This window comes from Saccopteryx bilineata, chromosome 6 (genome assembly GCF_036850765.1).
Source record: "Saccopteryx bilineata isolate mSacBil1 chromosome 6, mSacBil1_pri_phased_curated, whole genome shotgun sequence".
Taxonomy (NCBI): Eukaryota; Metazoa; Chordata; class Mammalia; order Chiroptera; family Emballonuridae; genus Saccopteryx; species Saccopteryx bilineata.
Window position 1 is genome coordinate 175,245,567 of NC_089495.1, and position 22,592 is coordinate 175,268,158.

The 22,592-nt window shown below is 41.8% G+C and overlaps 2 protein-coding genes across 4 annotated transcripts in view; one reads left to right on the forward strand and one right to left on the reverse strand.

The window, feature by feature from the left end:
- NDUFAF5 (NADH:ubiquinone oxidoreductase complex assembly factor 5) overlaps positions 1–22,592 on the reverse strand; it is a 140,102-nt gene that overhangs the window by 52,931 nt on the left and 64,579 nt on the right. The gene's annotated exons all lie outside the window — the stretch shown is intronic.
- SEL1L2 (SEL1L2 adaptor subunit of SYVN1 ubiquitin ligase) overlaps positions 1–22,592 on the forward strand; it is a 73,518-nt gene that overhangs the window by 42,997 nt on the left and 7,929 nt on the right. For 2 of the 3 annotated variants that reach the window (XM_066236649.1, XM_066236648.1), the window contains 6 exons: positions 8,691–8,759; positions 9,838–9,915; positions 14,535–14,597; positions 15,150–15,237; positions 17,592–17,740; positions 19,146–19,220. In XM_066236649.1, coding sequence (XP_066092746.1) covers positions 8,691–8,759; positions 9,838–9,915; positions 14,535–14,597; positions 15,150–15,237; positions 17,592–17,740; positions 19,146–19,220 — 522 coding nt within the window. Of the gene's footprint in view, positions 1–8,690; positions 8,760–9,837; positions 9,916–14,534; positions 14,598–15,149; positions 15,238–17,591; positions 17,741–18,873; positions 19,040–19,145; positions 19,221–22,592 lie in introns of all 3 variants that reach the window. The other variant, XM_066236647.1, reaches the window with a different exon arrangement.

Here is a 22,592-nt window from a genome sequence, read left to right on the forward strand (position 1 = left end):
CCCCCACCTGCAGCCTTGGCCTTGCCAGCTGTGGGAAGTCCACCTGAGATTTTCCTACGAGGGAGCCTGAGGACCAGCCTCAAGCCCTGTTTGGCTAGATAGAGGATGGACAGCTTTCAGTGTAATTAGAAGTCTTACTGAGCATACTTATAAACCCGCAAAGCTTCCTTCATTCGTTTTGCTTAGCCTTGCCTTATCCCCGTGAGGTTAGAAGAGTAATTAACAATTCATCTGTAGTGGAGAAAGAACAAATAAACTTGTCCGACACAGGATCCTCCTCAGTGAGATACCAGAGCCCTGGGATGAGATCTTGTCTAGATCCTGACTAGTTTCAAAGCCCTAGATCAGGGGTTGGGAACCTATGGCTCACGAGCCAGATCTGGCTCTTTTGATGGCTGCATCTGGCTCGCAGACAAATCTTTAATAAAAATAATAATAATAAAGTTAAAAATATAAAACATTCTCATGTATTACAATCCATTCATTTCCTACTGCTCATGTTCATGGTTGTGGGTAGCTGGAGCCAATCACAGCTGTCCTCCGGGACAACACTAAATTTTTATTGGATAATGCATAACGTACATAGCTCGTTGTATGGCTCTCATGAAATCACATTTTAAAATATGTGGCGTTCATGGCTCTCTTAGCCAAAAAGGTTCCCCACCCCTGCCCTAGATCCCCACACATCTAAGGAAATAACTAAAATTCTTTTTATTTTATTTTTTATTTTTATTTTATTTTTTTAGAAATGAAATTTAATTGGGTGACAGGATCCTTTTTAAAAGGTGATTTTACAGCCCTTGTCATTTTATAGAAGCCACGTGCTCATTGTCTCAAAGGAACACGTACCCTATTTCAACATGGTCCCAGAAGCTAAGCTAGAAAAATTACTTTATAAGGCAGTTACATAAAAGAATGATATGTTATTACTTTCCATATCGCTTTATGTTGTTATATGTCACAGTATTATATTTTGTTTTAAATGAGCTCTAGTATATATTAGGTAAATGTTAAACTTAATTTAAAAAGATAAGTAGTACCTGACCAGGTGGTGGTGGAGGGGATAGAGTGTTGGCCTAGGATGCTGAAGACCCAGCTTTGAAACCCCAGGTCACCAGCATAATCGTGGGCCCATCCGGCTTGAGTGTGGGAATGCCAGCTTGAGCATGGATCATAAACATGACCCCAAGGTCGCTGGCTTGAACCCAAGGTTGCTGGCTTGAGCAAGGGATCACTGATTGACTTGGCTGGAGCCTGCCAGTCAAGGCACATATGAGAAAGTAATCAATGAACAACTAAGGTGCAGCAGCTATGAGTTGATGCATTTTATTTCTTTCCCTTCCTGTCTGTTTCTCTCTCGCGCGCGTGCGCTAAAATAAAAGTAAAATAAAATAAAGGTATCAATTAAAATAAGCATATGCATACCTAGGCAGCTTAGTTGAAGGTCTTCAGATTATATTACTTAAATCATCAGCCAAGATTTTAGCTCCTTAGATGACAAGTTCTGGATTCACAATATTACTCCAGTGTCAGTTCACCTTGCAATGAATGTCTCATGTTAACTATAGGATGCAGAATTGGGAAGAATTCTCCATTTTCCATAAACAGGAAGTTTGATTGCGAAGGCACTCATATCTCAGCTACAGGGAATGTCCTTCAATCTTTGCAGAGTACCGTATTTTCCCATGTATAAGAAGCACTTTTCAAAAAATTTGTGGTCTAAAAACTGGGTGCATCTTATACACCCAGGTGTGTGTGTGTGTGTGTGTGTGTGTGTGTGTGTGTGTGTATATATATATATATATATATATATATAATTTTTTTTTGTATTTTTCTGAAGCTGGAAATGGGGATAGACAGTCAGACAGACTCCCGCATGCCCCCGACCGGGATCCACCCGGCACGCCCACCAGGAGGCGATGCTCTGCCCCTCCGGGGCGTTGCTCCATCTCGACCAGAGCCACTCCAGCTCCTGGGGCAGAGGCCAAGGAGCCATCCCCAGCACCCAGGCCATCTCTGCTCCAATGGAGCCTCACTGAGGGAGGGGAAGAGAGAGACAGAGAGGAAGGAGAGGGGGAGAGGTGGAGAAGCAGATGGGCGCCTCTCCTGTGTGCCCTGGCCGGGAATCGAACCCGGGACTCCTGCACGCCAGGCCGACGCTCTACCACTGAGCCAACCGGCCAGAGCCAGTTGTAGATATTTTTACTTGTACGTCCCACTTTTTCACACTTGTTTTTGTGCTCGTTGAAGACAGTGATTTGTCATCAGACACAGTTGAGGACAAGCTAATGGATGGGAGTTTTGACAGTGATGAGAAGTTGTATGACTTTTATGATGAATAAAACTTTAGGTCAATAACTTTATGTAATACATTTTTTTTTCAAATTCCCGGCCCCCAAATTAAGGTGTGTCTTATACATGGGAGCGTCTTATACATGGGGAAATACGGTATGTAAAACCCCACTATGCTCGGTACTCTGGTCAGCTCCAGCCACTGTGAACAGCAGATGGGAGCTGTGGCTGCCTCCAAGTGAAACTGAAGTGCTATCCAAAGGCTGGCACTGAAGGGTCCTTGTTCTGTAGTGGCAACAGCCAAGCAGTTGGGCATCAGCCTGGAGCACGGTCAAGCCCTCCCCTGGGCTCATCCATGGGGGTTTTATTATCTCCATTTTACAGATGTGCAGCTCGAGCTGGAGAGATGAAGTATATTGCTGCAAGTCTCACAGCTGGGTTGTGAGGTTATTATGAAGCAGAATTTGACCATAAGACTTCAGCATAAAAAAGAAAAGCCTGCTCTTTTTATTAAACCTTACTTTCTTTTGAGCTGGGGTGGGTATTGGGAGGGAGGAATAGGGCCTCTAAAATCTAGTTTCCTCTCTTATAAAGCAAGAAGAAGGAATGACATAATCTCTCAGGTTGCTTTTGCTCTTTCTGATGGTGGGTTGGGCCTCATGCTTCCCTTCCAGACATCTCAAAAAGGCTGGTTTAATTCCAGAATCATCACCACAGTTCAGGCACATTCTAGGGTGTGCACAGGCTGGTCCTTGCTGCTTTCCTCAGCCTAATGAACTCAAACTAGCATGGGAGGCTCCAGTAGAGGTCTCAGATCTCAACACTGATTGGTTTATGTATCTGTTCGCTTAGGCTGCATCAGAAAGCACCCAAACTTAGGTAGCTTAAAACAGCCACCATGTATTTAATTCATGATTTTGGCAGATCAGCAGTTTTGGCTGGGTTCGGCAGAGTAATTCTGGTTTGGGCCAGGCTCAACTAATGTTGGCTGGGGTTGCTCATGCAGCCATAGTTAGCTAGAGTAGTGGCCAGCATTGGTTGGTTTATGATGGCCTCATCTATGACTGGATCTCTTCATAAGCTCTCATTTTCCAACCAGTTGGCTCAAGATTTAACATGACAGTCAATTGCTTTTGTTCTAAGGTTCTAAGAACACAGAGCAGAAAGTTTGTTGATATCTATGGTCAAAATTCACAAATCACCTCTGCCACTTTCTTTTAGCTAAAGCAAGTCACAAGGCCAGCAATCACTGAAATGGTAAGGAAAAGGACATCACTTAATTGGCAGAACTGCACAGTATTGTGGTGGTCATTTTTGCAACAAGCTTAGTTGAACCAGAATAAACTTAGAATGGCATGAAAATGCAAAGGGGAGAGAGAAGATAAATGTATAAACCCAATTTCTGGAAAGTTGTTACTACAGGTCTTTCCACAATTAACTTCTCATCCTTCAAGTCTTACCTCCTTAGAAAGGATTTTGTTGATTAACTCTACTCTTCCATTACTTACCATATCACACTGTGTTTATTTTCCTCTAGTCCCTATCACTCCCTGAACTATATTATCTTGACTTATTTACTGGCTCCCCAAATGGAATGCAAGTTCTTGTCTGCCTTGTTCACTACTATGTATCCTGTATTCATATAAGTACCTTGTCCATATTAGGTTATTAGTAAGTACTTATTGAATAACTGACTGACTGAAGGAATGAATGACAGCATCCTAAGCATTATACGTTGTTCCTCAGCCTGAGAACCACTGCTTGAGCCAGTATGCAAATGCCTCAGTTCACCAAAGAAAATTACTACTGTAAGGCTCTTTATAAATGTGAGTAATGGCTAACCAATAGGTAGCACAGTGGATAGAGCATCAAACTGGAACATTGAGGACCCAGGTTCAAAACCCTGAGGTCACCGGCCTGAGCGTGGGCTCATCCAGAGCTTGAGTGCCAGTTCACTAGCTTGAGCACAGTGTCGCTGGCTTAATCATGCAGTCATAGACATGACCTCACGGTTGCTGGCTTGAGCCCAAGGTCACTGGCTTGAGCAAGGGGTCACTCACTCTGCTGTAGCGCCCTGGTCACATATGAGAAAGCAATCAATGAACAACTAAGGTGCCGCTGCTATGAGTTGATGCTTCTCATCTCTCTCCCAGTCTGTCTGTGCCTCTGTCTCTCTCTGTCTCACTCTGTCTGTCTCTCTCTTTCAAAAAAAATAAGAAGAAAAGAAGCAATGCCTAGTTAGCTGTTCAGTAAATTAAATATTGAAATGCCTGGAAATAGCTAGCTTGCATTTTTTTCTTCTCATTGTTGATTGCATTAAGCTCTCATGATTTGTCACCACAGGCAACATTTTCACCCCCTCCACCCACAACAAAATTCTTAATTATTGAAAAGTATTGTATATGTAATTCTTGATTGCATTATCTTTTAATTTCTATGCATACATATTGTCATTTGCATTTCTAAATATATACAGGCCAGAATGAATTGGATTAGAAAATCTGGATGTCAAGATGTATATTATTAAAGTGGATAAGGCATAATTAAATTAAACCTAGCAGAGGAATAATATAAAATATGTAAGGGCAACTGCTTTGTCTATGCTGCCACCCATGAAAAAGAAAAGAGCTGATATTATCTCTTTCCAAGATGATTTACAAAGTCTAGTATAAAAAAAGTGTTCATAAATGTTTTTAGAACAATACATTTTCTTGGCATTTTATTCTAAAGGAGATGTTGCAGACTGATTAAATTCGGCGTTTTTTTAGAACCAATGAAAAATCACGCTCATTAAAAAAGAGAAGGAGATGCAATCAAATAATAACACTTCACTTAGCATAATACCTGAGACATACTACATTTTATCCCAAGCCACCATCAATTATAAGATACATTATTTTATATTCAACTGAGAAAGAAAAACACTGCCAATAAAAATTATATGATGCCATTGATGGTAAGAAATGTCTTGATTAAAAGGGGGGTCATACATCTTAGGATCAGTAAAATTTGGTAGATATGATGGTAGATACTCAATAAATATTTGAAAAATGAGTGAATGGAAGATGGTCTTAGTCTGTTTGAGCTACTATCACAAAACTACCATAGACTGGGAGAGTTAAGACAATAGAAATGTATTTCTCACAGTTTCAGAGGCTGGATGTCTGACCCCAGAGTGCCAGTATGACTGGGTGAAGACCATCTTCCAGTGTCCAGACTTCTTGTTATATCCCTGACTAGCGGAAATGTGAGCGAACTCTCTGGGGCCTCTTTTATAAAGGCACTAACCCAATTCCCAAGGACTCTGCCAATCACCTCCCAAAGGCCCCACTTCCTAATACTATCACCTTTGGCATTAGGTTTTCAATATAAGAATTTTGGAAGAATACAAATATGCAGACTATAGCAGATGAATAGATCAATGGACACGTAGACGAATGCTTGATCTGAACTCTGAAAGCAAGAACTCAAGTTGACTCACGCATATCCATCAAAACAACTGGCATGATATTTTTATACACTGGTTAATAAAGTGTTAGAATAATAGCATTAAGGACAGGTTAATTTAAATAGAAAGAAAAGAGATGGAAATGCCAAGTAAGCCATGAGTATGGAGCATTCTAGAACGAGGAGTTACAGAAAGCTTCAGTTCCTTTAGTCTTTATGGGATCATTTTATTGCAGAATTGAGAAAGCTCCAGGACACTTATTTGCTTCTGGGGAAGAGATTATTGTCTGTTAACAGTTCAAATCTAGTTTTCCAGAGTGAACCCTTCTTTTCCAGAACTTTCTATTGCCATATTTGAGAGCCAAATTCTGAAACTGAATTTTGAAAATATGTTCATACTAGATCTGGGATGTACCATAAAAATTAAAACCCAGTCCTTTTGTTCTAAAGATCTATAAATGTATCCTTTCATTCACTCATTTATTTGCTCATTCCAGAAATAGTTCCTGGATGCTAAACATACAACAGACTCTGTACTAAGTACATAGGATTCAGCATTAGAGGAGACAAATGATTAAGCAGACAATTAAATCAATGACTGCCTGCCATGACAGGGAAGGACAGGGTGTCCCCCAAGCACACAGAAGAAAGCATGGATGAGGACACTGAGGCCTGGAGATACTGTGCCTTGTGCAAATTATAGTAATCTAGGGTTATATTTGAATCTTGGCTCCGTAGAGACATTCATAAGAAGTACTCTTATTTTTTATATTAGTGAGCTATGATCAATGTAATTGGTAAATTATACATTTGATCATTAACTTAATTTATTTAACAGTAAATTATTGGTAAGTCATACATTGCCACAGCATTCTTCTAATTGACACATTATTCCAGGCACTTTAGACAGCACTTGTTTCAAGATTTCTTCACATTCAGAAATCTCCAGTGGTTTCTGTTTTGTACCAAATCAAACAAAAGTTCTTTACCTGGTATTCAAGGCTGTTTATAAGACAGCCCATCATATCTTCGATAAGCCACACTGAAGTAATACTACGTCCTGGATACACCTTGGATGATGCCATCTCTAGTCTTTGCTCATGTTGTTCCCCCAGCCTATGATGCCCTCTGCACTGGTGAATTCTCTCCATTTTCTGTGAGACCCTTATCATTTAAGCCCTCCTTCTTTAACTGAGAAGCCAGAGTGCCAAGCACGTGGGAATCAGATTCAGGCTGCTTGTGGGACTCCAGCACCAGCTGCATGACTTTTGAGTGTCATAAAAGAGCTCAGATATTAATAAACCTTCTTTATAATGTCATTGTAATGATCAGGTCAGGAAAAAGCTTACCCAAAAAAGTAAAATACTTATCACAGAACTGGTTACAATAATATGTATTATTCTATGCTCCCTAATTCTTTTTGGTGTTCTTTTTATCCTACCTATCACCTATTGTCTTATTGTTATTTACATATATTACTTTCTTCTCATCAGCATTGTTAGGGAGCAAATGTGGGCTCAGTGTTTTTTGTTCGCCTAAGAATCACCTATAATACCGAGCATACTGCCATATACACAGCAGGTTTCAATCAAGCCTTTGAAAGGATAAATGAAGAACAGAAGAGATACATGGATGAATAGATGCATGATGTAATGAGGTCCAGCACTGGTGGCATTTGCATCTATGTCCACAAAGCAGACTGACTTTAGAAACAAGCCTGTCAAATAAGTTGGCAATAATTCTAGAGCAAATTTGCATATAAAAGAACTACCCAGCCCTGGCCGCTTTGCTCAGCAATAGGGCATCAGCCCAGGATGTGGATGTCCTGGGTTTGATTCCTGGTCAGGGCACACAGGAGAAAGGACCATCTGCTTCTCCACCCCTCCCCCTTCTCATCTCACTCTCTCTTTTCCTCCTACAGCCATGGCTTGATTGGTTCCAGTGTATCTACCCTGGTGCTGAGGATGGCTCCGTGGAGCTTCCACCTCAGGCACTAAAAATAGTTCAGTTGTGAGCATAGCTCCAGATGGGCAGATCATTGGCCCAGACAGGGTTGCAGGGTGAATCCTGGTCAGGGTGCATCTGGAAGTTTGTCTTTCTGCTTCCCCACCTCTCACTTAATTAAAAAAAAAAAAAAGAACTACCCAAATTTCTTTAACATTCATTCTCTTCTCTTTGTGAAAGAGCAGACCCTTGCACATCCACCTAGCCAAGGCTTTTTGAAGAGCAGAAGAGATGTTTTCTAATGAGACACTTTGGAGAGTATCTTCATTTCTCATTCCTGAGAGTGATTTCTTTTATCACTCCTTGTGGTCTCTGAGAAGAGATTCTGGAAGTTCAGGATGAGGCAGAGCAGGAAAGGACAGGGCAGCCCTGTGCGTTCTAGGCTGAGCATTTCATTTAATGTTATGACCTGGCTTTGCCAGACTCCTTGTATTGTATTTAGAAAGACTTGTCCTGAAATTCACCTCTGCAGAAAGATCTGGTCTCAGCAGACAGCCAGGTGTGTCTGGCCCTATTCACTCTTCTTTATAAACATTAGGATACTGCATCTCCAGTTCTGAGGGTTGTATGAACTGTCTTCTAAGTACATAGTATCAACATAGAAGCCTACTTTTCAACGCAGTGGACTGAGGTCTACAGCTGGGGTGCATCTTCCATCTGTCCTCCACTTAGCTACATGCCCATCAAACCTTTCCAAATGTGAGAAGTCCTCGCATTCTAAATATATAGTGAGATATATGTGTTTAAAATCTCCCACTCTTAAAAAAAAAAAAATCTCCCACTCTTCAGGTTTGTGGTTCAAATAGCATTTGGAATCATGCCTTGAAGAAAGTGGGCGTTTCATAGATATTTTTAAATACATGTTAAATGAAATAAAGGTTGCTCTGAAAAGCCATTTTGTAAGATACATTCATGACTGTCAATAATACTGTTGCTTTTCTCTCCAGAAAGCATTATACTACTTCTTAAAGGCAGCAAAGGCCGGGAGTGCAAATGCCATGGCATTTATAGGAAAGGTACATGCTTTCTCTTGATGGATAACTTTCATTTCCTGAAGACCTAGGAACTTAACAGGTATCAGCTGATTGAATCCAGTGCTGGGTACAGGGACGCAGGCCCCTTTCACGGAAGCCGCTGAGAAGGGCACTTGACTACACACTGAAGGGAGTATTGCTGAGGTGATAGTTTGAGAAGAAAGCCCAGGAAACAGGTTGCTCTCTGGGACACGGAAAGCAACTCTGCAGGTGCACCTGTCCCAGGGCCCCTTGACTGCGTATGGCTCAGCCTCCCTACCATGGCCCCTCCCCCAGCATGTAACAGGGAATTGGGGCTCCTTGTGCCTCGAAGACTGGTGCAGTCCTCAATGCAATGAGGTAACTCCTTCCTTAACTCCAAGAAGGAGGTTCAGCTCCAGCCTGACTGAAGCCCATCATTCGTGCGCCTCTGGCAGGAGGCCCCTCTGGCTCTCAGGCCTCTCTAGTGGAAAAGGCATATTCTTTCTCCTTCAAAGCCACTCACTCTGCTCAGTGCTGCCTGTGGCTCCCTGCAGCCAGCTTGCATTTATCAGTAACCATGGGAACAGTGGCCCGCTCCCAGAAGTGCTACAGACAGTAAATTTAGATGCAAGGAATCATGAAAAAACACAAACAGGGCCCATTTTTTGGTCTTTGTGCAATGTCATTCCAGAATGTACATAGTTGATTGTTTCTTTAGTTTTTTCTTTTTAAAAAAACTGAAGCGAAGAGGACAGAGGGAAAGGGGATGATAGGAAGGGATAAACCTGAAGGGAAGGGGGGAGGGCGCTATGGGGAGGGGGGCAAGGGGGATGTTGAGGGGAACATGGGGGAGGGGAGGGGAGGGGAGGATGCATTTGGGCGACACTAGAATCTATGTAAACACAATAAATTAAAATTAATAAAAAAAACTGAAGCGAAATTCCTCTAACATAAATTAACCATTTTGAAGTGTACATTTCAGTGGCTTTTACTATGTTCACAGTGTTGTGCAACCATCACCGCTATGTAGTTCTAAAATGTTTTCATCACCCTCAAATTCCTTCGTTTTTCACATGCTCTTTTCATTTTTTTTTCCTAGATGTACTTAGAAGGAAACGATGCAGCACCACAGAATAATGCTACTGCTTTCAAATACTTTTCCATGGCAGCCAATAAGGTGTGTACTCAGCCCATCTCTGCAAACACATAAAAACCCGTGGCTTTCATTACATACACCTCAGTGCTGGAGAGTCGGCTCCAAAGCCCCATGCCCAACTAATAGGCCCCGGAGGAATTTCGTGTTCGAGAGAAGAATACTGACAACAATAAAATATGGAGATATGGAGTTCAGGGCGGGGGGCGGGGCACGTCTTGACTTCTTGGTAAGTAGAAAAGGTCAGTGACTTGTGTTGTCTTAGCAGAAGGCCAGACCAAAAAATCAGCTTTCTACCTCTCCCATGCAAATAAGACCATCTAGCTCAGAAGACAAGAAATAAAAGAGATAAGGACAGAGGAAGGGAAAACTCAATCAATACAGAAGTAAGCTCAGAACAACACCAAGAAATGCCCAGTTTTCTCTCCATCAGTCTTACCCAATAGTCAGAAATCCCTCTGACCTAAGAGGAAGGTTTGTTAGACAGACAGCCTGGACAAGGTGATGGAGAGCAAGGCTCTGGAGACATTTGGTTTGAATGCCAGCCCTGCTACTACTAGCTGTGTGACTGTGGGCAAGTTACTTAACCTTTCTGTGCCTTAGTCTTTCCATCTATGAAATGGGCATATAAGATTTGCCTCATATTGATGTCAGGATTTACTGAGTGGACATTCCCTTGCACCCTATTGTAAAGCAGATCGAGCACTGCCTGACCCCTCGTAAGTGCTCTGTGCCAGCTCTTTCATTTTGCAGCTTGGGGTCAGTTAGATAGAATGAAGTTAAAAAGCATCTCTGAGGCAAACTGGAGTTGATGTGTGAGGTAATATTGAAAGTGTTATATGGCTCCTTTCATTGAAGTTTTTGCCTTGGTTCCTAGGCTCAGTAAGGGCTGGTAGCTGTCAGAGAAAACTTAGTAGACTATTCTGAATCCCTTTAGTACATAAAGAGCTCCTAATCGCAATCCCCATCAACCTGATGTTGGTGAATAGCCTTAATAAACTTTCTATCCCCGCATAATAAGAAACATTTTGTTGTCTTACTATGTCATACTGCAACACTAGCTGTAGAGATGTGCTCAGATCTGGGAATATTTTCAACTGTTCTTTTTTAAAAAACCCACACGTTGCTTTCGGAGCCTATTTATAAATGACTAGCACTTGGGGGTTGCTGCAACTGTGGTGTAAATTTCTGAAAAGGCTGGTGGCTCCTCTTCCTTGTAATTTCTATGAAATTGTTGCTCTGCAAGACAGCTGGAGTACCACTAGATTAGGGTGACAAGGGAGAGCCAACTGCAATAAAAAGATCTCTTGTCATCTGGCAAACAATACTGATTTGTCAGCCCAGAAGAGTAATACCAGGAAGTTGAGATTGTAAATGAACCCAGCTCCAGCCTATTCAGGGTTGTGTAAGCAGCAGTGATCTGAACTCCTCGTGTTCTAAACCTGAGCTACCTTCCTTTCCAGAGGAAATCTGACACTGTATTTAAGGTAGCTGCTCTGAATAGCATCAGGTGGACATCGCCATATATTCCTCCATCATCACCTGGACTATTTACTAGATTTCTCACTTGGGGTCACTACTAAAGTAAAAGGTTTCTGTCCTCCACTCTGCACATCCATATTCTTCTCTTACTAATTGAAAAAGAAGCATGACTTTTTTCCATTTGTTTTTAAGTCATGTCAGTACCAGGATGCAAAGATACAGACTTTAAAACCGCTTTTGTCTTTTATTTACTCAAAAACATGAACATTTATCCTACGTGATACTGGGCCCATATTGCACTGTATACTTCTGGTTTTCTCTCTCTGACTCCTGAACACAACGGGTCCCTCCCCACCTGCATACTTCAGTCCTTCATTCTTCCTTCCCAGATTCTCCCATTCTGATTCTACCCACCCACCGCCCAGAGAGAATTTAATCCTCTGTCCCTCCACAAAGCCAGGCTACGTTCCTTGGCTCACATAGTCTTGTCCCTCCTCTGAACTTGCGCTGCATTCATGCCACACTCTGCTGGAACGTTGCTGCTACCTTAGACCTTCTCTCCTGCTGTCTGAAGGCTCGGTGCTGAACACCTGAAACTAATACAAAATCATACTGAATGTAAACTGTAATTGAAAAAAAATTTTAATTAAAAAAAATGAAAACCAAAAAAATTCAGATAGCTTAGAAATCGAAATTTCTAATCATTTTATTATCATAGCTAGTAGTTTGATGTATATTTTCCCAGAACTTTTCAATGAAATATATATGTATTTAAAAGAAAACTTCCCGATGCAGAGGGCTGAGGACCTACTGCTACCTTTAGTCAGGGCAGACACTCTCTGGCTCGCCTCAGTCTCCACCACTCCATAACCTGGTTTAATGTACTTCTTACATTACCCGGATGGCTACTCCTGACTCGAATGTTCTAAAAGGTACCCTGGCCTTAAAAAGTTGGTGAGTCCCCTGTTCCCAGGGACTCTCTTAGAGAAGGAAAGTAATTTGTGCCCACTATTCTAACCTTTCCCCTTCTACTCTTTTTCTCTCTTCCCTCCTTTCATTTCTCTTTCCTTCCTTTTTTCTCAACCCCTAAATGAGGATAACTAGAAGAAGACAGATGTACTAAACTTTATCACATCCATCACACCAGGCCTCACTAACCTCAGACCAGACTATCCCAGTTCTCCTAGGACCACAAGTAGATGTTGTCAGGGAAAAGGAAGAAGAGAGCAGACATATACCACTGGCTTTAAATACAGATGCACCATCCTTAAGAATCTTACAATAGCTGGCCATTTGATAGTCCTAGGCCCAAACTTTGGAGTCTTAAAGTTGTCTTTAAACTATGTCTTCTCTAGTTATGTGCTATTCCTGTATCATTGAGGGGTACTCTGGCTCCAGCCACAACAATTACATTTAGGTGGTAAGAAGAAATCTGGAGAGTTTGCTATTAGAACTGAAGTTCCTGAAGAAATACTATAAGCCAATAAAACAATCCTACAGATCTGCTGAATGAAAGCCAAGTGGGCAAACGTGGCTTCTTAGGCACCACAGGGTGAAATTCATGATGGTGGATAGAAAGATGAGTGTCTCCTGATGGAGAAGTTACTTTCAGGGTTTACTTTCATCAAGGGTTAAGATGCTAAATATCAATATATTTAAATGTGTGCGAAGTGCTAAAGTGCTCAATACTCCCTTCCCTAAACTATTCAGAACATATTTCATGAAAAAAAATAATATTTAATCATTAAATGAAAGGAAACATTGGTGATGTTATATAAGCAGTCAAATATTCATAAAGAAACATATACCAGTCCTGGCCAGTTGGCTCAATGGATAGAGTATTGGCCCAGTATATGGATATTCCAGGTTTAATTCCTGGTCAGGGCACATAGAAGAAGCAACAACCCTGCTTCTCTCCCCCTCCCTCTCTCCCTTCTCTGCCTCTTCCCCTCCCACAGCCAATGACTCCACTGGTTAGAGCAGTGGTAGTCAACCTGGTCCCTACCGCCCACTAGTGGGTGTTCCATCTTTCATGGTGGGCAGTAGTGGAGCAATCAAAGTATAAATAATAAGATAGATTTAACTATAGTAAGTTTTATAAAGATTTATTCTGCCAAACTTAGCAAAAATCCAACATAAAGTACTTGGTAAGTAATTATTATTATATGCTTTAACTTGCTGTAACTCTGCTTTATCAATTTTATAAAGTAAAGTTACTTCCCTACTTTATAAATCACCATTACTGTGGAACCAGTGGGCGGTTAGAAAATTTTACTACTAACAAAGATGCAAAAGTGGGTGGTAGGTATAAAAAGGTTGACTACCCCTGGGTTAAAGTGTGGCCCCTGGCACTGAGGATGGCTTGGTTGATTTAAGCATAGCCCTTAGACAGGGGTTGCCATGTGGATCCCAGTCAGGGTGCATGCGAGAGTCTGTTTCACTATCTCCCTTCCTCTCACTTAAAAAAAAAAAAAAGAAAAGAAAGAAACATATACCAGCAAGGCTCAACCATCCATAATTACTGATTGAAATTCACACTCTCTAAAATGTTATTTGGCCATTTATAGTAACCTCCTTTGACCAAAGCAGGTAACAAGAGGCTGGATATACTTCTCCCTTCTGGAAAGTGCCTATATATCCTTCAAGACCCACCTCAAATGTAACTTTGACAGCTTAATGCCCTCAGACCCTAACCTTACCCAGTCCGTCTTCTAGGTACTCACAACACATTTGATCTGTTTCTACTATAGGACTTAACACATTTGAGATGACCACTTTCAGATAAGAGGTCCTACTTAGTCATATCCCACTAACCTGTGAACTTTCTAAGGCAAGGATCGTGGGTTATTCATCTTCTAACTTTGACCTCCCTCTTCTGCCCCATGCCTTTTATGGGGTCACACACAGAAAGCACTAAATAAAGTCTGAATGAAAGATGGAGGAAAGATCTAACTCTCATTTCCCTCTTCTCAGTCAGAGGCAGTTATGAAGGTGTGGAAGAGAAACTAGAGAGGGTCAGAATAAATTGCCAAATGCCTGATTAGACTGACTTGATTAACCACCTCAGGAGTGAATTGCAACAAGTTTTGAATTATGTGTTAGTAATTTTCCTTACCATGCATTCTTCTAGAACTTTACTTGGATTTTTAAAACTGTTCTAGGGCAATGCAATTGGTCTACATGGGCTTGGTCTTCTTTACTTTTATGGAAAAGGAGTTCCTGTGGTAAGATAAATAATTTCATTATCTTTTCAACATGTTTCTAGCCTTTTATAGGGTAAAATCTGTGGTCATTGATTAATTTAAAGAAATTAGTCTCTATTACCTGGTTTGACAGACTATCACATCTGATAATAGAGAATAAAATAATGTAGTAAAATGTTTGCCATCTAGAACAACCTTATGTCAAGAATAACAACCCTAATCATTACCTAAGGAATAAAAACCTAATATAATCATACCTTAGAAATCATCTAAACCCTGAAGATATTTTGATAGAGAAATTTATCTTCTTGGCATAATCTGTTTTTTGAGTGACCTTCCCCAATAGCTTAAAACTGTCAAAGTAGGAAAAGATATAATTTACATTGAAAATGAGATAATTATTTTCTAATATAATTAATAAATAAAATGTGTAATACTTATGATACTATTTTAATTAGCCTAAATCACATAGGGCACTATCTATACTCTTAAAAAAAAAAGAAAAGTAGAAGGCAATTGTTACCATGGAGTTATACATACACCTCTGAATAATAGAGTATAATTATCTTGCAGAATTATACTGAAGCACTTAAATACTTTCAGAAAGCTGCAGAGAAAGGATGGCCCAACGCACAGTTTCAATTAGGCTTCATGTACTACTGTAAGTGCTATGAATATGATTATTAAGTCTGCTCCTTTTTTTACCAAAGATCAAATAGCTGGTGTGTGTGGTTGAGATAGAACATTCAGGCAGCAGTTTGAGTAGAAATGTACAGATAGAAGGAAAGAACTCTATAGCTGGGAAGGGAGGCCAGGAGGTACAAAGTCAGGAAGAGCATCTTTGAAAACCTTAAGTTTAGGGTGCCTTGTGATATCCAATACACATACCTGGAAGCAAGTATGAAACTCACAAGAAAGGCCAAGCTTGAAAAATAACATTTGTTACATGACAAACATCAACTTGCAGGTGTTTGTTAAGAACAGCTGAGGTTACAAAGGGAGAGGAGAGTGTGAGAGGGAGAAGCAGTGGTCATGGTTAGAAATCTGGCGATCCTCAGTGTCACATTATAAAGATGGGCAGAGAAGAGTGGGCACAAGAAGACTGAAAAAGCATGGTCAGCAGAACAGGGGAAACTGATCTGAGGGAAGCCAGAGGATAGAACTTTCAAGAAAGAATAAATGCGTACTCCTCTGAATGCAGTGAGAATTCTGTTTCCAATTTAAAAAGAAAGCAAAGGAAGGAAGAAGGAAAATGTTGAGAATCCATGAGACTTGACGGTATGGCTCTTAGTGAGGTCACTGGTGTAGGAGCCAGATGATACAGTGAGTTGAGGTGTGAGTAGAAAGTAAGGAAGTAGATGAGTAGAAATATTCTTGGAAGTGCTGTGCCTTTAAATGGAAGGAGAGAATTGTAGTGGTAGCATGAGGAGGAACAAGAATGAGAAGGGAGTTTTTAAGATGGTGAGAGATGTAAGTATAATTTTGACAATGGAAAGAAAGCCAACCAATGGAAGAGGTTAATGAATCATGGGAGAGATGACATCATTGATGAAAAGACGTTCTGGAAAAGTTGGGTGGCCTTAGGATATGTATCCTTGACAGAGAGGATGGACTGCTCATCCTCGGTGATGGAGGCAGCAGGAAAGGATGATGCATATGTAAATCTGGGGGCAGGGAAAGAGGCAAATGAAGAAAGAGAGAGTGAGTGTTTCCTTCGTGAGCTAGGAGGTACAAAGTTGTCTTCCGAGAGCAAAGGCAAAGTGACTGGGGTAGGAGGGCTCAGAAAGCCGTGAAGATCTGTAATAATTTCTGTGGAGTCTGAGACACAGTGGTCAAGACCAGGAAGTCTGAACATAACCGCGTCTCCGCACTAAGTCCTTCCTGTCAGAGATGAGGCTAGCCTAGCAGCAGACTACATCATCACAGAGGTCAGCTGTGGCCCAAAACTCAGCTAGCATTTTCCCCAGTAGCCTGGGGGAGGGCCTGATCTGTACTGTTGTGGGGGCTTGCCTAACATGGCCTTATTCTTCTAGTTCATTCTGAGTCGCAGGCTCTTTAAGTTTCTAGAATAAGAGTAATAGTAATAGCTAATGTTTATTAGTCTTTACACGTATTAACTCATCTGGCAGATATTCCACAATTTATAGATGAGCAAACTGAGCTATATTGTGGTTAAATATCTTGGTCAAGATCACAGTGAAGCTGGGATTCAAATCCGAGCAATCTGCCTCTAGAGCCTTTGCTCATAGACACTACATAACATGTTTCAAAAGGCTATGAAAATCGACTTTCCAAATGATGTGGAGATGTTTGCCCAAAATCTATGTATTCTTGTTAACCAATGTCATCTTGTTAAATTTAATTTTCTAAATAAATAAAATATATAATAAAAATAATAATAAAGATCATGAAATGTTAATGCCAGAGTGGAATTTAAGGACCAACTAGTGCAAGTCCCTCTTTTTGCAAATAAAGTGCCTAGAGATGCCCAGCTTACAAAAGAGAGCCAGGACAAGAATCCTAGCCTCTGGGAATATGTTGATTCTCTGCCCCTTGCTCCAAGCATGAGTTGAGTCCCAGCAGAGCCGGCTGGAGCTGGGATTTGCCTGCTCCGAACTCCCTAGTTCTGGCTGGGAAGAGCTGTACTGCTGTCCTGGAATATAGGGATGACAAGGATGGAGAGACACATCATGGCGGGGCTTCTGGTCCTCGGATACCACCATTTGGTCTCCCTTTCATGAACATTAGTTATGCCACATTGAGGAGATATTTTCACGAGATGAAACAGTCCTTCTCCTTCCATGTTCTAAATGGGCCAAGAAGAAATATTTCTATAGTCTTACTTATAATCAAACTCAAGCCCTTTCCCCCAAAACAGTGGCACTAGAACAGCTCGACTTTGGGTGGGCTTTCCCCCTCCCGTTTAAAACAGCAGGCATACTATGACTGTTATATGCACTGATTATAATGTAAAACAATAAGTAAGGGGTGGCTCAAAATAATTTTAATTTTCAGCTGGCTCTGGAGTGTGGAAGGATTATAAACTTGCCTTCAAATATTTTTACTTGGCATCTCAGAGTGGGCAGCCTCTCGCCATATATTACCTGGCTGAAATGTACGCAACGGGAACGGGAGTGTTGAGATCGTGCAGAACTGCCGTGGAGGTAACTACTAAGATGTTTTTAAAGTACTTTTCATTGATCATACAGAAGAGGTGATACTGGCCTTGAATTGTTGGTGCCTTTGATTTTTATCGATATTTCCCCTTTTCTCCCAGCTGATAGTGTCAACACTGACATTTGTCAGGGAGGAAAAGCATGATGTAACTCTGGCTGGGAAATGGAGAAAGAGAAATGACCCCTCTTCCCTTGCATTTGACTTGTCATCAAATTCAGTGCTCCCTCAGAACTCAGTTATGGGGCTCTGGTTCAGCCTTCAATCAAATCAGAAGGGCAATTTGGCACTTTTAGCGGGATTGGGAGATGTGACTTGGGAAGTGAAAGGCTGATGTAGCCTAGAAAATGTAGTTCACTTCTTCTCAAAAAAAGGCAGAATCCTTAGGTATTTGATGATCTGGTTGACAATGGAAAAAGTTAATTATTTTAGCCTGAGCCAGTGATGTACTTTTCCAGAGAATGCTTTTAGAACCTTAGTGCCCTTCACTGATTGATTAAATCCTTCCACTGCACCAATATAAATACCTCCATGTTGCAATCTGGCCCCTCTGGAACGCATTTCAAAAGCTTCCAGCTAATAATCTATCTTTAGATTTGCTCTCTTGCCAACTTTCTAATGAATTATGTATGGCTAACCTCTTTTGGTTACATAAGGGCTATTCAGCTGAGTTGACATTTGTCCCCATAGAACTCTGCACAGTTCCCTCTCTGTTATGTCACCTACACCTCCAGGCACTGGCTTCCCTTCACTCTCTCCTTTCCACATCATCTGTGGCCTTGTAACTCACCCTCGCAAAGCAGCAGTGCCCAGAAAGGCCCCTTTTTAAAAAACAGAAGTCGACACAGTTTTGTCCTGCCAAACAGCCTCTAAGTCAGGAAAGTTTATTACAAAACATAAAATAAGCCTCAGGAAGTTTCAGCTCAAGACCAAAAAAAATACACACTTGTAATCATTGTATCTATGAATGGTATGAACTCTTAACACTAAATAATTTGCAAAAGCCATGCTTTGGACCAGCCGTCCTTGCCTGACCAGCCATAGACGGATGTCCTTTATCTTTCACCTGGAATTAAGTATAAAATGGCTAACCAGTCTGCTTGCTTTCTCTTCCTGTGTACAGCTTTATAAAGGTGTCTGTGAGCTAGGCCACTGGGCTGAGCAGTTCCTGACAGCATACTTTGCCTATAAGGATGGTGATGTAGATTCTTCTCTTGTTCAGTATGCACTGCTGGCAGAAATGGGGTATGAAGTAGCTCAGAGCAATTCAGCATTCATTTTGGAATCTAGTAAGATAAGTTAAAATTCCCTAGTCACACATATTCATATATGACTTTACTACAGGGCTATGTTAAGCCTTCCTAATGGAATATCTCCTTTTTTTTTTTTTTTTAGAAAAGGCTAAAATTATTGAAAAAGAGAAAATGTATCCCATGGCACTTCTCCTATGGAATCGAGCTGCCACTCAAGGTATAGAACCTCGATAAAAATGAGCACATTCCTAACCCTGGCCCTGTCCACTGTTCTTCTCCTGACTTGCTCCCGCTGAGTTCTTGGGCATGCAGGCAGAAAGGCACAGAATATCAAGTAGATGATATTTCAAATCTGGGTACAGGTCATTTCCAAACATTTCTTTTCTTTATCATCATTCTCAAGGTCTCCGGTTTAGCAAACCACATGAATTTTTCCGAGATTCCGTCTCCATGGCACCAGAATCGTTACCTGAAACATGACAGTTTTACTAAGGAAACCAATTTTCAGTCACTCATTCCTTGAGTTCTTCCCAAACTTAATCAGAAACGGGATCTATGTCTCAATGAGTGCATAGGTGAAATTACCGGTGGTTCTAGGACCCCTTTGACTTCTCCTCTGAAATATTACATTGATGATTACCACACACTGCAAATCTTTATTATAACCATGGCACCTTAGCATCAGGGGGAAAAAATAAAGAGTTAATTGGCCAGATTCTTTTCCCTTTTCTGGAGTTCTCATGCCCCCCGTGGGGGATCACACGTGATAAGGAATGTGAAGATAGCCTGGGTGGGGAAGCATTGACAGGTGGCGTTTGCATCACTATATCTCATTCCGTTCTTCCCCTAAAATTATATTACTAAGAGCAGAGAAATACTGCAAAGCTGTCACTGCTGGCATTTGGACATGTGAGGAACTCTTTTGCAGTAAGAGAGCAATTTTACTTCCAATTACGTTTCTCAAAATCGTCTCATGCTGAGGTCAAATCATCCTTTTCTACAAGAAGTGAATGGGGTAAAAAATGATTCTCGGCTGATGCTAATAAGAGGCAGAGGAAAAAGTCACAGTGGTGCCTTCTCACACCCAGCCAAGTTGGCAACACAGCAGGAAGCCATCCACGCAATTCTAGCGAGACATTCCCTTAAAAAAAAGTCTCATTCCCTTAAAAAAAAGTCTGTGTTTTCTAAATGCGATAAAGACCTTGTCTGGATGGGGAAGCAGCACCAGCAATGTCTCAGCTGTGGCAAATGAGCACAATTGCAACAAATACTAGTTTACTCCACGCCAGGCAATGGTGTGGAAATTGCACCAAGGAAAAGAGGGGACATTAATATCAAACAGAATTCACCAATCTAAGAATGCTAGGCTGCTAAAAATAATTTTGTGTCACAGCAGAGGTCAGGTGGAGTGTCTCCAAAGGTGTGGCTCACTTGAGTGTAGGAGGTCTCCCCAGTCACTGGGGTGCTTCTCCCAGCAGTTACTACGCGTGTGAGGGGGGTGCTGATGGCGGGACTCAGTGCCACCCTGTGACAGAGGGAACTGAAGGGGAAATCCTGCCACTATCCAGTGACCCCTAGGAGCCTCTCAGGATCCCCACGTGCCCGTGCTCGTTCCCAAACTAGGGTGGAGCCGAATCTTCTGGGGTCCTGTGTGTTCACTGGCCTCCATTCTCAGAACTTCAGGGGGGGCTGTTACTGCTGTGCAGCTCAGAAATGCACAAAAATCCTGCCCTTATGTGGTTATGGCCCCAAAAGGGATCTTGGAATCCAAGGGAGGCAGCTTTAGGGAAAATTAGAGATGCACTGGGTTTCTCTACAGGGCTCCTGAGGAGACCTCTTGTCCCGTCAGGTCCCTGCAGGCCCCTCTCTTGGACAACATTTCTATAAGGTCTTGCTGCCAGCTACCTGTACACTTTGAAGTGCCTGGGAGCAAAGCCTGATAATTTTATGACATTACCTCTACTCAGAGAGAGCTAAAGATTGCTCTTGGTACTACATTTTAATAGAGGTTCTAGAAGATTAAAAGAACTTCAGTACCCCAAATAATCAATCCCAAAGTATTTTAGGCATTGCACTAACAAATGGAATTTGAAAGAGTCCTATAGCCCTGAGGATATACCTCAGCCCATATCATACAGGGGACTTCTTCATTTTCCATGCAAGCCAGGTTGGTCACAGCTGAGACTGATGTCCTAGATGAGCATTCCCTCATCTTTTCAGTCAACATTGTCCTAGTGAATAGAAACATGCACCCCAAAGAGACCTTTAGAGGTCATCCCTAAGAGGCTTTGAGAAGACTGAAGTCTTTTGTCATAAAACATCACATGAACTTTTTCTACTTCCAAATCTATCCATATTTATTGATAAGTAAGATTCTAATATATTTAACATCTGGGGAAAGCATTTTCTAAAATTTTCCTACCATGTCTATTCATTCATTTCATAAATACTTATCAGGTGCCATTCTACTTCTGGGACTATATCAATGATCAAGAGATTCCAAGTTCTTGTCCTCATAAAAGAGAGAGAAAATAAACTAGTAAACAAATAAAAATAACCATGATATATGCTGTGAAGGAAATAAAACATGGTGATGAGATAGATAACTACTGTGGTGGGGACTGAGGGGATGCTTTAGACAAGGCAGAGGCAGATTAAGGTCAGTTGAGGCCCTGGGTGCAGAAGAAAATATTGGGCCCCTTACATTAGCAAAAAGTGTGGCCCTGGCCGGTTGGCTCAGCGGTAGAGCGTCGGACTGGCGTGTGGGGGACCCGGGTTCGATTCCTGACCAGGGCACACAGGAGAAGCGCCCATTTGCTTCTCCACCCCCCACTCCTTCCTCTCTGTCTCTCTCTTCCCCTCCCGCAGCCAAGGCTCCATTGGAGCAAAGATGGCCCAGACGCTGGGGATGGCTCCTTGGCCTCTGCTCCAGGCGCTAGAGTGGCTCTGGGCGCGGCAAAGCGACGCCCCGGAGGGGCAGAGCATCGCCCCCTGGTGGGCAGAGCATCGCCCCTGGTGGGCGTGCCGGGTGGATCCCGGTCGGGCGCATGCGGGAGTTTGTCTGACTGTCTCTCCCCGTTTCCAGCTTCAGAAAAATACAAAAAAAAAAAAAGTGTAAAGTTGGGGTTTTGCAGGGCCCTTCAGAAGTTGGGGCCCAGGGTGCATGCCCTGTGTGCCCGTCATTAAATCCACCTCTGAAACAAGGTAGTCAGGGAAGGTATCCAGGAGGGAAGTGACATTTGTGGAGAGGCCTGAACTATGAGAAAGCAGTCACGGAGAAGTCAGAGAAATTCCAAACATGGCAGACAGAGGGACTTGAAGAATCTTAATGCAAAGGTCCTGAGGCAGGAATGAGCTGGGGGTGTTGAAGGAATATTAAGATGGCTAGAGCATATTAAGAAAGTCAGGAAGGCAGAAGGCAGAGGAGGACAGGTAGGTCAGGTGAGGAGTCTGGATATTATTTCAAGGGCAAGAATCACTTGGTGGAAATTACATAATTTAATTATACATTTTTTCTTTGTTTTTTGTTTTGTTTTGTTTTTTAATTCATTTTAGAGAGGAAAGGGAGAGACAGAGAGAGAGAGATAGA